The sequence below is a fragment of the Erithacus rubecula genome (assembly GCF_903797595.1).
Source record: "Erithacus rubecula genome assembly, chromosome: 6".
Classification (NCBI taxonomy): Eukaryota; Metazoa; Chordata; class Aves; order Passeriformes; family Muscicapidae; genus Erithacus; species Erithacus rubecula.
Window position 1 is genome coordinate 36,088,548 of NC_136688.1, and position 16,214 is coordinate 36,104,761.

Here is a 16,214-nt window from a genome sequence, read left to right on the forward strand (position 1 = left end):
TACCCAAATCCTACACTGGAATCTAGATCAGACCTAGATATTCATTCTACCCAAATCCTACACTGGAATCTAGATCAGACCTAGATATTCATTCTACCCAAATCCTACACTGGAATCTAGATCAGACCTAGATATTCATCTCTGTCCATTACAAGGACAGGGCAGATCCAGCTCTAGACTATGATGCCAGATTTTCTGTGTAAATCATCACTACATGAACAAAAGACAGAAAAGACAGCAGGTATTGTGTTCAGTGATGACTACTGTTTAAAGCTGACCTAGCAGATTAGAGAAACAATGCATGAAGGCTTTGGTTTCCTTTTGTCAGAGAGGAAAAAAAAAAGGACACAAAAAAGGACAAAAGCACCACACTGGTATCAGGATGTCAGCATGTCAGCAAGTGGGGAAAAACTGTCTTCCTATAACAGCAATTGTAGAAAACATGAGTAAATAGGTGCAAGGAACTTCTGGCACTGAAAACCTTTACTGGGGTGCCAATTCCAGAGTTCACAGCTCTGGTGTTTTACAGGATGGCTGTGCAAAGCCCATCGTACTCAATCTCTTCAAGTTGTGTCTCTTCACCTCAATATAACCTTTATTTGTTGTCAGTCACAGCAAGTACCCCTTCTTCAGCACTTACAATGCACACTTCATTTCTTCACCTGAATGGAACCAGGCAATGCTTCACACCACACCAGTTGCACCAGTCTGCAGTAGCACAATGTCCATCTATCACCCAAGATTCCCCTTTACAGTGCTATGCTCCTTTCATACCTATTTAATATTGATGGATATATAAATATATTTCTTGCAAAATTTCATAAAGTCTCACTTTAGGATTCTTTGGTGTTTTCCTTCATGGGAAAGAAACCAGAAAAGAAAACCCGACAGCCTCTGTCTCCAAGTTAATTGCTATATAATACTTTTGACAAGAAATAAACAGTATTTCTGTATATATATACATACCTCAAAAACAGAGTGTGTGCATATACACAAACATAAAAATATATCACTGATTCAAGCCATACATACACTACACAGGTCCTGGATCTGTTTCTGGCTCCAGCCTGACGTCCTGCAATACAATGCCTGCTTTGATTAGAGAGCTCCTTCTGCAAAGGTTTTTAATAACTCATTCTGCAGTACCCAGCCCTGGAGGCAGCTCTGCAGAGCTGGCTCTGGGAGCCCCAGGGCCTCCAGTACAGCGAGTTGCCCCGGCTCAGTCTGCCTGCATCACAAACTGGAATTATCAGTTCTGCTGTATGACACACCTAATGTATTTTTAAATGCTTATTTCTAATGATACAATCTAAACCCCAAGAGCTACTGCTATTAAAATATTAACATACAGCCACTTGCAGGTCTCTCAGGTAATTTTTTCTCATTTCTCACAATTTTTTTCCAATTTTATCCAAATTTCTAATGCCTCAATTGTTATCAACATGTTTGAACAAAAGCATAATTGACCAGCTGCCTCCAAATGATATTTGAACTGCCTTCAACCTCCAACTTGCATAGAAAAAAAAGTTTATGGTTCTATCCTAGAGGATATAATCCCCCAAGTGATACAACAATAAGGCAGACTGCAGTGGGGAAACAACTTGGTAGCCTTCTGATTAATTTATTATTCAAATGTAATGATTAATTAAATCCCTACCAATATTCCTACTTTAGAAAAGAAAGCTCTGCTTTGTAATTATCAGCACTGGAACCATCTTTTCACTAGTTCAACCTAAACAAAAGGACACACTGCAAAAACTTTCTTCTAGAAGCTGAAACTTTAATAAACACATCATATTTTATTAATGAAATTACTCCATCTTTAACAAAATACTCAGAATCTAAAAAGAACTATCCAAGACTAATAAATTCTTAATTTATACTAAAAGAAATACTGAAAAATACTGTACTCAAATTAGCAAATTGAATTCAAGTATGGTATCAATCAAGCCAACATAACACAAATAATTGGAAATTAATGGTTACTCTTTTTTTCTCTCAACAAAAAGCAGACAGCTAATAAAAGTCAGTATATCAAAAGCCTCTTATAAAACATTTCACAATTAAAAATCATGCTTAACATTCCTAATGCCACCACACAGAAGGGATTTTCTCACCCTCATACAAATAACCCATCAACTGCTGAAAAAGAGGTTATCAATCATGGTAGTAGTTTGCAAAGAAACATCACAATCAAGTATCAGTTTAACCCACAAAGAGATTGGATTTATGCTATGTTACTTCAAAAAGAGTACGTTAACTTATCATTATCTCCATGTATACACTTAAAACGCTCACATACACCTCTGGATACATTTAAATAAAACCACATAAAACACCACAAAAAAAGAAAAATACCACCAAAAAAACACAATCCCAGAAACCTAGCCATGTTTTGTTGGCCAGTTACTAAGAAGGGAAAGCACTGAATTAGAGGGAGACTCCAACCAACTTCAGTAAAGCTCAGGTTCATCTAAGAAGTTTAACACTCACTGTTTTTAGTTCCCAAATCAACAACAGGGTTTTTAATCAAATACACATAAAGTTTTTAAATACATGGAAAAATGTTCTCTTCTCATGACTACACGACTGAGAAAATGAAATAAATCTGAAAGACAGTATCTCTATAGATACTGTATATCTACCATTTCTGATGTCAACAGACGTTGCATAAAAGATGGAACAGTACCCATTATTACTGGGCCATTAAAATCACAGTTCTTTGGTCAAATATCACTTTTGGAAAGTTCTGAGAAAAGCAAGGAGCACTCGGAAACACATTAACTTCTCCAAGAAGGTTATGCATCAAAGCTCTGCTTTTTAACTTTTATTTTTTAAACAACAACAAAAAAATTGTCCACTTAGGAAAGTTGTCACCATCTTACATTTCAGAATACAAAACTGAAAAAAATCCCTATTAAAAAAAAGACAGGACTTCAGCCAAGTATTCAGCTACTTATTGCTGTAATTGTAACTCAAGTCCCTTGAAATCCCTACGTTTTGGTCGTTTGTAGCGAAAACATGTTTGGAACACTAGCAGCAATAGAAAACCCCTTGAAAACCTAGATATAGTTACACTGTTGAGTGAAAATCAGCAGAAACCATAGCCATTGGAACAGAATAAAGCATCCTGTAAAAGTGAAGTGGAAGCTAGAAAAACAGGGTTGATTTAAAGTGCTATCCCAAAGCTGTATGTGGGCCAATGCCAGTAGAGAAAAGTCCATTTCCACCCCCACCCAGATAGAGCCCAGAACATCAGCACTACTTCAAACAAAACAAATGCAGGCTTCACTCTGCTTCAATGCCTCACCTCCCCCCCTCCCTCCTCCAACAGGTACAGAAACTTGAAATAATTACTAATTCCAAATTGAGGTGATATGCACAAATATACCGTTGAACAAAGTTTGGACAGCCAACAGTACACCTGAGTTCAGTCATACAAACTAACTTTTGTAAAGAGCATTAGATGGATATATCCATGTTTCTAATATGAATCTAGATGTATTTTCTTACAAAACGCATTAATAGAAATATCCAGGCAAATACATACCATACAATAGCAAAAGCTTTAAGCCCCATTTAATAAGATGACTTTCTGATTAAAAATAGAAGGCAATTAAGATTTACTCAAAATTACAATTAAGAAAAGCTTTCACAGTGCAATATTGAAACTGTCACAAAGTTAAGAAAATACTGATATCAAAGTACAATCACAATGTTAAAGTAGACAAAACTACTATACAAGGGCATATCTTGTAAAATTAAAGGGAATGAACACAACACAGGGGACATCTCACGTCCCTGCTCTACATATCTCATTTCCTAGTCTTCAGAGACATAATTGTGTCTTTCAAACATCAGTAGAAATCTTGGTAAAACTAAGAGGTTCATTCTTCTTTGTAGACCAGATTTCAAAGCCCAGTTACGTCTTGAATATATGTTCTTCATCACTGCACAATTTCAAAGTAGTGCAATATTGCCATGATGTGCTGAGGCATGAACACATAACCTGTGTACAGTGCCATTCCAACAATGGAAACTAGCATGGAATCTGAATTAACAGTTGAGGAAAAAAGCATTTGAAATAGAAACCGCACAAGACATCACAAGCTATAGCATTAAAACTTTAGTGGTTACTATCTTACAACATCACATTTCTGATACAGACAAAATCAACTGTATTCAGCAATTATAAGCCCAAGAAGAACCTACTGAACATTGAAAACCAGAATGCCAGTAGAACAATCAGCTGAAGTGCAAAGGATGCCTTGCAAGTTATCCACTGCCTTGTCACTGACACAAAAGGATAGGCCAGAGCATGGGAAGCGTGATGGAGAACAGAAAATGTTGAGCAAGTCTTGCAGAAGTTAGCCCCACTCAGCCAAGAAGAAAAAAATCCAAAACAAAATGAAACTACAATAAAATGAGCAGTTTTACGGAATAACACCATTCTTATTTGTGGATGACCTCCTTTTTATCAGAAGCATTAGGAGTTTCCTAACTACTGCACTCATAAAGCCTCACAGCATCAGCATAGCTTTGAGTCAAGGTGTGTACTTAAACAAACACTCATTAGCTACTTTACTATAGGAGATTACACTGCAAAATAAACTTCACATGAAGCTATCAGCTAAAAAATCTTCACTTTATTAGCTGAACTTCCAACAGGGAACTTATGTAAAACATATAGAGAAGTGAGACAATAGCTCATAAAGTACATGTAGAGTTGAACTCAAGCTCTAGCACTTTAGAAGCTTTATCTAAACAAATTCTGGCATCAGTTTACTAAAAGATTGTGGTTTCAGAAAGCTTAAGGTTTCAGAAATTCAAAACTACACAAAGTGAATAAAAAGCTGTCAATTTCATCCAGCTACCTGCAGGGATTCAGTAAACTTAGCTGGAAACAGTATAAAGCACACTGGAGATTAACAAGCATGATAAGGCCAGCCAGCAGTGCTCAGTTTCCACAGGTGAAACCAGAGCAGCTGTGCGTGCTCTGCGCTTTCCTGAAATCCAAGTCTCCACAGCACAGGCAGAACAAGCGCTCCACAACCGACTCGCCCAGGGCACAGCACAGGTATGAGGTGTGCCTGTTAGAGCTCCTTGGTGTATTTATAGTCCCAGAGGATTATACTGAAAGAGATACTAAAATGAAGGTCAACTCTTAAATCCACATTTCCGTATCAGTGCTCACTTGACACTGGAGCACAGCCACACACCATTAGCTCCCAAGGCCACTGCGCCCGCACTGCATCCACACAGCACCTGCCAGACATCACCCACCTACAGCCAAAACACCCAGTTTGAGGACAAAAAACATTTTTGCTCATCTGAGATCAGAAGTGATGCTTGTGACACTCTTTACATTTGTATACTATGTGGCAATTACTATATGAGCATTTTAGGAAAGTAAACGTGCACACACTTTCACTTTGCACAAGGTAAAAAGAAAGAAGTATTCATGACTAATATAAATGCAGAGAAAACAAAAATTAGGTCTCCTCAGTGATACAGGCATGGCATAAAAGAAGATAAGAACCCCTACCTGAACAACAGTGCACAGTAAGTCTATAAAAACTTACTACTTCTCTTTTCCAGCAATCTCCATTTCTACTGACTTGACACAGGGGAAAAAGAGAAGACTGATCACGCAGTTGTAACTTGGGCAACCACTTTTACGTAACAAATGTGAGTTTCTTTACAAAACGGAGCAGAATGTCAGTAAAAGTAGCCTCTTGCTACTGCTTATACTCTTCTCTATGTTAATGTTTTAATTAATTTCTCTGCCTCTCAGCATTAACCGGATATGGCTCAGGATCATTCAGATTGAGACATCATTTTAAGTCAGGATTGAAATAGTCAAACTTCAGAGAAAAGTATTTGTGATGCCACAGTAATACTTACGAAAATGCACTGCCTGTGTGAAAGGGCCAAGTAAAGAAGCAGACCTATAAACAGATTTTATAGAGATGCCTTTACATGAGCATCTATCAAGTTCTTCCACTCTAAAACAGCCAAGCAAACTTACCAGCTCGAGGGTTAAATACCCATGTAATAAAAGCAATGTGACAAAGCAGCATGAAAGCCTAGGCTACCAAGGCTTTACAGCGTGCACGTTTACTTTCCTCTAGGCAAAAATACAAAAAAAATAAAAAATAAAACACCAACCAAAAAACATTTAAGACACTTATCCTTAACAGAAAGCTCGGGATTTCAGTCCAAAAGACAGAACTACCATAACTCCAAAGGTATAAACTTATGCCGGAGGAGAAAGGGACTGGGCTGCCAGACGCCCGGACACAGCACGCCGAACAGCAGAGTGAGGATCATTCCCAGCCCGGGCAGGATGTTAGTTTGGAAGGGTGAGAAGCTGAGTCCCCGCCAGCAAGGAGGGGTCAAGCCTCGGTGCCAAGCGGAGCTCCTCCGGCCGCGCTCGGCGCCTCAGGCCGGCTGCTCCCGGCCCGGCCCAGCCCCGCTCGGCCCGGCCCCGCTCCGCTCCCGGCTCCGCTCCCGGCCCCGCTCCCCTCCACCCCAGCGAGCCCCGCCGGCGGCAGCGCCCTCGGCAGGAGCACGGCCCGGGCGCTGCCCGAGCGCGGCGCTGGGCCGGAGCCGCCGCGCCCGCCCGGCGGGCTCGGGGCAGCCGCGGAGCCGCCGCTGGCACAGCGGCAGGGCGGGGGCAGCCCGGCCCCGCGCACACACACACACACACACACCCCGCCCGCCGGCCCGGCCCGCAGAAGGATACTGAAGACGGTGCGCTCCCAGGGCTCCAGCATGTAGAGCGCGGTGACCAGCAGGTACTGGTAGTACAGCCACGACATCTGCTTCCACGCCGAGCCCAGCGCCATGGCGCTCCCCGCCGCCAGCGGCCCCGCGCCGGGCCCAGGCCGAGCGGAGACGGGGGCGGTGCAGCGGGCCCGCCCTCCCCGGCCCCGCCCCGGGCAGCGGCAAGGAGGCGCCGGGGCTGTGGGGCCGGCTCGGGGCGCTCCCGGCGCGGGGGGAGCGGCGGGGACACACAGCGCTTCCCCGGCCCTGCCCGCTGAACGCCGACATCGCGCCCGGTATGGTCAAATTATGTGGCTGACCCGAAACCTGGTAACCTCCCGGCCCGAGGCACACCGAGGAGATGGTGCTGCAGCCTACTTCCTATCAGCCTGTTTAATCTGAATTAACATTCTGGAAATCACGGAAGAGCCAAAGCCCGTGCTTGGCAGGGCCTAAGGGCCCCGTTAAAAACGTTTAACATTATCTGCACGACTCTTCAGCTTCGTTCAGTTGCCGGAGGGTAAAGCCCACCCAAAAACGTGGCTGAGATAAATGCGACCTTAAAATAGGCCAGCTCTGCCGAGGTTAATCCATATAGATGGGGAATACAAAGAGGTGATGATTCAGCTGTTTACTGTGACTGTTCCTAAGCTGCTGTTCCTAGTGTGACTGTTCTAAGGCGCTGGAGCCAGAAGCCAGAGGCTGTGGGGTACCCTGCCCCGAGTGCCGTTTGGCCCCAGGCAGGTTCCCAGAGCCTGCTGTGGCACTGTGTGATCAGGAGAGCTCTTGGCACTTTATGCTGGCACCGTGGAAGGCACATGTTGAGAGCCCGCGGGACAGGGATGTACACAATCATCAGGCACCTTATAAACAAGGAGAGCGTGTGTTGCAACTTCCAGGCACTGGGTCCAGGCCAGTAGCCCGGACCACATATTCCAAGTGTGCACAACATAGATTAGAAACTGGAATTGACCCATTATACTTAGTCTGCTTAGTAAATCAATTTGCAGTTACGTCACTGAGCAATGTGATTCTATCCTTGTAGCCAGCCCACCACTACCTCCACCTGTGCTATTTATACAATAAAAAATAAGGAAATATAACCACAGGAGAATGTACATTTGAGTACTTACACAGTTGCAAAATACTACAGGACCAGGAAATAACAGTGAAAAATAAAAACAGCTGGCAAAGAAAACTTAAGACTGTACTATTTTCTGTGGCAGGAATTTGAAATGGGATTTGATTAACCCTGAAGACATTTAGACACACCTTATCTATGCAAAATTATTTGAACTGAAGGAGAAATGAGAGCATTCACACAGTTAATACCCAGACATAACTGTCTATGAGAGCTGTTGCCACTATTCAAGTCTGCTGTTGCTTGTTGCAGTTGCTCCTGGAGGAGTCCTGTGTTGGTGTTGCTGCTTAAGTAAACAATGGTAATCATGAGAGGTGCCTTTCTGTATAAACATGTCCAAAGTTCAAGGGCAAGTGGAGTATTCAGCACAACTAAAGCATTACTCCCATTCAAAGCTGCAAGAACAGTATCAACATGGAGCAAATGGGTCCAGTTTTCTCTGCTCCTATGATTCCTAACAAGATACTGCAATTCAAGTGGTAAGGCAAGCAAAATGCAGCAGCAAGAAAGGACCTGAGATGAGAGGAAAGGTAATGCCTAGAGGCATGCCATCTTCAAAATCTCCTACATCTGCCCTAACCCACCAGGTAGGTGGTCCCTTACTCTTTTTTGGTATGGTGCATATAATGAATTTTTTTGCTAGTTAGCCCCTTATAGAAATGGACATTATTCCTCTGTATAGTTTCTCCTCCTTTAGCAGCTCCATTCTATCCCTGCTTAGGGACTGTCATCACGTAATTATTTTTACTGATACCACCTGCATTGACATTTGAGCCCTTGAACTACATTCTCACGTGCTTGTGTTTCCAGGAGGTCAATGGAAACATCCTTAACATGACACTACAGAGGGCCTTTGTGTTTCATCTGGAATGTGAAGAGAGCTAAATTGAGGCCAGCATGCTCTAGAGCACAGACCATATTCCCTATTACATGTGTTCCTCCACACTTCTACCACAAAACAGCTCTTCACAGATCCAGAATCACCTGTGTTACACCTCTTGGCTCATGGCACACACTAAAAATTTATCCCACTTCACATGATCCCACAGCTGTCTGATACAGCAGGTTAGATACTTCACTAATGAGTCTGAATGCAGGTAGCAAAGATGAGATTGAAATCTTGTCTTACTCATACCCCAAGCCTCAGAACCAGCAGAGCTCCATTTTGTTCTTAGGTTGCATATGCAGAGGAAGGCACATCACACTGACCAACCAACTGCATCAACAGCTCTACTTTACCAAGAAGAGGTTTTCTGCTGATTTGGAAATAGTAATTCAGTGGTTTTCTTATGTAATCCTGACAGAGGAGCCAGCATGTTTATTTCTTCCTAATCTCATGTAACAGCACAGAATGAGCATGTGTAGATCAGTAAAATACTGCACCAAGGACTACAAAGGGTAACCAAAGTGTTACAAGATTTCATTATAATCTAAGGCACAAAAGATGTTATTCAGGTCTCTACCTCCTAAGTTCAAATATTTATGACACTTGCTTAAAGCATATATAACTAGTTATTCCTAGTACTATTACAAGAAAAATACACAAATATAACATTTTTTTTCTAGACAGACCCTTGTTCAAGATACAGTTAAAAAATATCAGGCAGTAAGAGATGTTAATTACAAATAAAAAGCAAGAGTTTGCCTCTTGAGCACATATCTGAATGAAGACACAGAAGGATCCAGAATTAACAATACCATGGCTTCATAGATATAAATACCAAGTAGCAGAAGCTCTTTGTGCTTCCATAAAGAAGTTGTAAATGTATTAAAGAAACACAAAAAACATATAAACTGGTTCTATGGTAATAGATCTGACTATAAATTTCTTCCTAAAATGTATCATCATAAGGAAAAAGGACAGTGAAGTCCAGTATTTTCTTCATAAACATATTAATATGTGCAACATTTAGCTGTATTCTAGGCATTACCAGGCAGTTGATTTGGATGATCAGTGGCAGAACAGTTCATGCCAGCAAAATCAATATAAGCTCATCTGCCACTCTGTATAAAGAAGTTTCTTTTTTTTTTAGGTCTTAATGAACCAAAAATCCAAATATCATGACAATTTCTTCTTTATCAGAGTGTCCTGGTTTTGGCTGGGATAGAGTTCATATTCTTGTCAGTAGCTTGGATTTAGTCTGAGGATAATGTTCTCACAAACACCCTGATATTTTGATTGTTGCTAAGTACTAAGGCCCAGAAAACAGGCCCTGACTGAGGTCTGAACAAAGGCCTTGAGCCAATGTTAACCTCTAGGTGAACATTCCAACAAAATGTTATGCATATATTCACTCATTAATAAAGTATTGTTATATATATTCATTTTTTGGCAAAACATGTATTTACCTTTCCATATGTAGAAACCAGTAGGGCCTTATTTGGGGTGTGAAGGATCAAAGACAACTCCTTTGGCTCCTCCTGCTCCCTGGTGAGGCTTTAGGGAAAAGCCAACAAAATGAAGGTAGAAACTCTGTCAGCTTGTTTGTTTAGCAGTATAAAATCTAGGCTACTGTCACAGCAAAGTCAGGGGAGCCTCATGTCCTGCAAGGTGGGCACTGTTACTGGGCATGGTTCTCTAGTCCTTTGCTGTGACAGCTTCCCCCTCAGGTGATGCTTTGAGGACTTGGATGATGGTCAAGTATTAGGGTAACTAGTGATGTATCTTTCTTAATTACTATAGGCATTCTTTCACAGTAACAATTAGGTGCATTGCTTACCTTACCCTTCTGTAATTCTTTGCTAAGGTTTATGTGCATTGTATAGTCTATCCTGTTGTGATTCTTTGCAGTTTTGCATTAGAATAAATGACACTGTTCCTTAAGCTGGTGTCTCTGACCCTACTCACTGACAAAAAGTGGTCTTTAGGATAAGTCAAGGACTTTTCAGTGTCTCATGCTCTGCCAGTGAGGAGCTCCACAAAAAACTGAGCATGGCCAGGACAAGCGACCAAATTGGCCAAAGGGATATTCCATACCCTGGAATATCATGCCCAGTATATAAAGTGGGGCAGTTTCCAGAAGGCAGATGATCACTGTTTAAGGACAAGCAGGTGGTGAGCAGTTGTGTTCTTGTGGTTCTTGACCCTGGCTGGACACCAGGCACCCACCAACGCTGCTCTATCACTCCCCTCTGCAAATGCACAGGGGAAACACAAAAAGGTCCTCGAGTTAAGTACTGGGAGAGCTCACTCACTGAATACCATCATGGGCAAAACACACTGAACACGGGGATATTAACTGAATTTATTACTTACAAAATCAGAGCAGGATAATGAAAAGTACAATAAATCTTAAAAACACTTTCCCCAAACTCTCCCTCCTTCTTGGGCTCTATTTCCTCCCCCCCCCAGAAGTGCAGGGAGACAGGGAACAGGGGTTATGATCAGTTCATAACCCACTGCTCCTACCAACGCTCCAGAAGTCCTTCCTCTCCTCCAGTGTGGGGTACCTCCCATAACAGACAGTACTCCACTAAATTCTCCATCATGAGTCCATCCCACAGTCAACAGTTCTTCCCAAACTGTTCCTATGTAGCTCATTATTCCAAAGTGCAGTCCTTCAGACACAGCCTGCTCCAACATGGGTCTGCCATGGGGTCACAAGTTCTATCAGAAAATCTGCTGTAGTGTGGGTTCTTCTAGCCATGGATTCGCAGGTCCAAATTTTCCTCCCTGCTGAGGGAGGGGGTGGGGGGAGTGGGCAAGCAGTTGTGTGGCCTAGTTGCCAGCTGAGGTAAAACCCCAACACAGACCACATGTGCAAATCTACCAAGAACAGCCTAATGGCATCAGACATTCTGACTGAATGTTGTTTATTCCTTGCTATAAATATAACCAGTGCAGCTATGGAAAACCAGTTACTATGAAGTATTTATTCCAAGAAGCTGTTCTAATATACACTGAGATAATGAATGGATAGTATATATACAGGGAATGATCATAATATACAGATCTTACATGGTATTTACAAAATATTCAACCCCCAATAATACAACTGCCTGATGCTGGGAAAGAATATTGCTCTCATATACATGCAGTTAACTGTATGTCTTTTATGAACTTTGCAAAAAGTCCAACCATTATAAAGTTCTCAGATGAAAATGTACATTTCTAAGACCACATTTTGAAAAAGGAGAGTGTGCCTGCATTTCCAACACTTCCCATGCTCTTAAAAATAGCACAGGATTTTTCCCCCTGCATTTGCACATTAGGAATGGCTGGCCAGAACATTGAAGAAGTGAAAAACTTCATCTTTATCCATTACTGCTACTTCAGTTGAGCATTCAGTACATAATACTGGATGATATATTTCTTCTTCTTCTTCTTCTTCTTGATTTGACTGTATAGAGTCAATTTCTTTGTTGTGCTTCATTTTCTTACCTCTTCTCTTTACCTTCTTTTTGTATTTCAGTCTTTCCTCTTTGTTAACAGCACAGTTCATCACAAACATTGCTCTGTACTGTGTTTTGTAGGATTCATGTCTGTAGAGAAGGGGAGAAAACGCAAGTCATACCATACTTACAACTCTGTTTCCAAGAAATCTGTTACCATCACTGAAAGTGGGATTAAAGATAGAAAGTAACAAGCCACAGGGCTGTAAGCCAAATAAATAGGAATTTTATAAACAGAAGCCACAGCTACAAAAATAATAAAAACACAGAATTGCAGCCATCTGTTGTTTTTAAAAGGCATTTCCATTTCCTTAGCATGGGTTAGCAGCACTAATTAGGCCTGCAATACAGTCAGATACTGAAGAGTAGCAAAACACATTGTGGATTCTCACCTGAATACCTTCCTTTTTAAAGGACTTTTAAATATAACTACACCCAAAACTGTAACTGCTAAGACTCAAACCAAGTAAGAATACACTATTTTGCTTAATCCTCCTTTAACAAGGCATTTTTAGTAAAAAAAATAGTTGTATGCCTCTAAACATCAAATAAAAAAATATATAGATAGGTATCTCTAAAATCCCCAATCTGCCTGAAATGCCTGTTGAGTCTCCACGATTTTTTTTTTTTAATTTACCTTCTCCACTATGCTAACATTTTACCCTATTCTTCCACATCTCCACACTGCAGGTTAAACTGATCATCATTCTTACAAGCCAGTATCTAACCCTAAATCTGACTAACATCCTCCTGCCTTCTCTTATTAGGGCCATCTTGCAAGACAGAGCTAATAAAAATCCATAGATTAAACTGAATATACTGACAATACCACTGACCAAAATAAGAAAGGCTCTTTATTGTTCACTGTTGTTACCTCTGGCAGTCCAGGCACAATGTTGTCATGCAAGCAGGGCAGTTCAGGACAGCGTCACTATTTGGAACAGGTGCAGGTTTTGCCTGCCGCTGCCGTGGCGCTCTTCTCTGGTTACGGTACCTGCCAGTTTGAGAGAGAGGAGGAAGCAGACAAAAAGTGCAATTACATGCCCTTGCTGGTCATATCAATTCAGTGTCAAACCTTTCTTTGCATTAAAATACACCAGTTAATACTCGGCTCCTTCTGGACACCTTTCTCATTAACTCAACATAAATGAGAAGGCGAGGGCAAAACACATACCAGTATCTTTAGATTTACAGAGTATTTTCATTTGGTGAGACAAATACATCTAGCATGAGAATTTGTGCCTAATAACCCTCTCCTCTGACAAAACAGGTATCTCAAGTGCAATCTCTGCAGGCAACATTCATTATCTTGTTCAACACATTTAAGTGGAAAATTTTACTTCTGCTACAACAACCATTTTTCTACTTCAAGCTTCTAAAACCCCTCACTAAAATAGCTTTGTATTGTTCCTGTTTTCTCTGAACATTTTTTTGGCTTGCTAAATTCAAAGTTTTCCAAAACCAGAAATACAGTATTTATCAGGAGCAAATATTAATCAGTAATCAAATACTTGTGCAGCATTTTAATTCACAGCGTAGTTGCTTAGATGAGATCTACAGATGAAAACTGGCTCAGAGAATTTGGAAATCTTGATTTTAAAAATGTTAAAGTTTTGTGTAGCTTTGAAGACTCAATTTCCATTACATATACCTAGAATATTTTACAGGCTTGCAAGTTTCTTATGCTTTAAGTCTACATACAAAAAACAGTTTCACTACATGGATTTCACAGCACTGGCTTTTTCTCTACATTTGCCATTTTCATTTAAAATTTTCAGTCGATGTTAAGCATCTTACAGTTCAAGTATTTATGGTTACTTACCCTCTCCTCTGTGAGTCTACCCACTCTTGGTCCCTACTGTCTTCTTCTGGGTCATACAGGAGCTCATCATTGGAGAGAATCCGACGCTGCTGATGTTTTCTGCTTTTCCGGACATCCTGTGGATCTGGAAAAATTTGTGCAAGAATGTCTTACATCCATCAGACACAAATTATCAAAATACAAAATTTCTAATTTTCATTTTCCATCCTTGCTGGCTCATCTCTCTTCCAAGTGCCATGACCCCAATGTATTGCATTGGGAGAGATCATAAAATTGCAGGAACTATACTGAGATGATACTCAAAAATGCTACCTTCAAAAACAGCCTCTTGACCCCCCCAGGAGGATTTTACAGGATCTGAGACAGTGAGTGGCACTATAAAGATGCCCTCCTCTTGCCTTTGTCATTTACCTATTTTATCTTCATCCTCTGAATCAGAATCAAAGTAAATGTCATCATAGTATTTTGAAGTGCTGGCAGATCCAGTCAGCCCAGTACTTGAGGAAGTACCTATAGGTGAAATTAGAAGTGGAAAGAACACCTCACTAAAAGGTGTATAAAATCCAGAGTATACAGCCCAGAACAAACAAACAAACAAACAAAAAGTATATAGCCCAGAACAAACCTTTACTTTCAAGTTACTCTGTCCAAAATGCTCTGTTCTACCTGGGTGTGTTAAGTAACAGCTCTCCCAGTTTATTCCCACACCCTTATCATTCACATCACTTGTGTTACTTCACTTACAGGCACTCTCAGAACAGGGCTGCTCCCTTCTCCCTCAAAGATGAACCTCAGATACCACTTGAAGGAAAGTTTCTCTCAACACTCCCTTTAGACACAGAGGTCATCACATCAAGTATACCTGTCTCTGCCCTACGTAATACTCACAAGACATCTTTAGTCATGTGAAAGAAATACAGGTGGGGCGCACTGTTTCACAAACTCTGATTACAATAAAATTCACTAAAATAAGTCCCCCAAAATTTCAGGGCCACAGAAGTTGAAGAAACACCTTGATGAACTGCCAAGCAGTCACAGCCACTCTGCACCAAAATTCTTATTCTGTGCTGTATGGATGTGGTGATGTAAATATTGCTACATATTCTTAACTATGCAACCAAAACCTAAAGATGATTTAGCCACTAACACATACATCATGATTTTATATGCAAGCAGATGTTAAGCGTGGTTTACCCATTTCGGGTGATTTCCATGTGCCTTCCATAGTCTTCATGGTGGTGTTCAGTTCTGCTTCCATCTCCTTTTGGAACTCGTCATCACTGGAAGACTCACTCTCGCCAGTCAGGCACTCCCGTATCAGCTTCCGCTTCTGGTCAGGAGTGCCGTGTAGGAGCACATCCACCTCATCCTCTGAGCTACAGACATTTAAGTGGCACACATTAAATTATTACAAACAGACTAAAACTAGACATAGTCACTTGGAGAACGAACGTCTCAATTGTGTGGGCGCACTGGAAAGCACTTACTCCTATAAAAATAGGACAGTGTACACATTAGAACACTTTATTAACTTAGGGGTATTAAAACTCGTTTAAACGCAAAGGAGCCTCAGCCGACTGCGTGCGGCCTGCCACAATGCCCCTGCAGCTGTCGCTCCGCGCAGGGAGCTATATCAACGAGGAATTATAAACACGCCGGTTTCAATCTCCGCGGCTGATGTGAGGCCGATCCTCCTACACCCGCAGGCAGCCCGGGGTCGACAGCCAGCGCCGTGCGAGAGCGCTCAGGGCTTGGCACCGCCGAGGGCCAGCACACGCCAGGCGGGCAGCGGGGCCCGCCGCCGGCCAGCGCCCATCCCCGGCCGGCAGCTCCAGGCACCTGCTGAGCGCTCGCTCCTCGTCGCTGGGCTCCTCCACCACGTACGGATCGTCCTCCTCCCGCAGGCAGCTCATGGCGGCACCGCTCCCGCCCGCGGCCGCAGCAGGCCCGGCCCCGCCCCTTCCGGGCGCCCGGCGGCTTCCGGCGGCCGAGCCCCGCCCCTCCCGCGCCGACGGGTCCTTTCCCTTTGCTCCTTCTCTCTTCGGGTCACAGTTACCGAGCCAGAGTTGGAGCTTTAAGAGACACACCCAATAC

General features: G+C 42.1%; 2 protein-coding genes across 3 annotated transcripts; both read right to left on the reverse strand.

Annotated features, from left to right (window-relative positions):
- Nucleotides 1–2,798: 2,798 nt before the first annotated feature.
- SPTSSA (serine palmitoyltransferase small subunit A) lies at nt 2,799–7,409 on the reverse strand. 2 transcript variants are annotated; one of them, XM_079309896.1, is made up of 2 exons: nt 6,746–6,985; nt 2,799–4,051 (listed from the first exon to the last, which is right to left on the reverse strand). In XM_079309896.1, exons 1-2 carry the CDS (start codon nt 6,846–6,848, stop codon nt 3,948–3,950), a joined length of 207 nt encoding a protein of 68 aa, XP_079166022.1. In that variant the 5' UTR covers nt 6,849–6,985; the 3' UTR covers nt 2,799–3,947. The 2 variants fall into 2 exon arrangements, with proteins under 2 accessions (XP_079166022.1, XP_079166021.1); XM_079309895.1 differs by lacking the exon at nt 2,799–4,051 and adding an exon at nt 4,351–5,145 and having other exon boundaries at nt 6,746–7,409.
- A 4,352-nt stretch (nt 7,410–11,761) lies between these two features.
- On the reverse strand, nt 11,762–16,108 carry EAPP (E2F associated phosphoprotein). Its single transcript, XM_079310238.1, has 6 exons — nt 15,960–16,108; nt 15,315–15,496; nt 14,532–14,630; nt 14,121–14,244; nt 13,173–13,292; nt 11,762–12,388 (listed from the first exon to the last, which is right to left on the reverse strand). Exons 1-6 carry the CDS (start codon nt 16,031–16,033, stop codon nt 12,115–12,117), a joined length of 873 nt encoding a protein of 290 aa, XP_079166364.1. The 5' UTR covers nt 16,034–16,108; the 3' UTR covers nt 11,762–12,114.
- Between the last annotated feature and the right edge of the window lie 106 nt (nt 16,109–16,214).

Excerpts from the sequence above, each read along its gene's own strand:
- SPTSSA (XM_079309895.1), bottom strand. The coding sequence starts at position 7,053 with ATGTCGGCGTTCAGCGGGCAGGGCCGGGGAAGCGCTGTGTGTCCCCGC. Across the intron at positions 5,146-6,745 it reads CTGGGAGCGCACCGTCTTCA|TATCTCTTTCAGTATAATCC; the intron begins GTATCCTTCTGC and ends CCTTCATTTTAG.
- EAPP (XM_079310238.1), bottom strand. The coding sequence starts at position 16,033 with ATGAGCTGCCTGCGGGAGGAGGACGATCCGTACGTGGTGGAGGAGCCC. Across the intron at positions 14,631-15,314 it reads ATGGAAATCACCCGAAATGG|GTACTTCCTCAAGTACTGGG; the intron begins GTAAACCACGCT and ends TTTCACCTATAG. Across the intron at positions 13,293-14,120 it reads GTAGACTCACAGAGGAGAGG|GTACCGTAACCAGAGAAGAG; the intron begins GTAAGTAACCAT and ends TCAAACTGGCAG.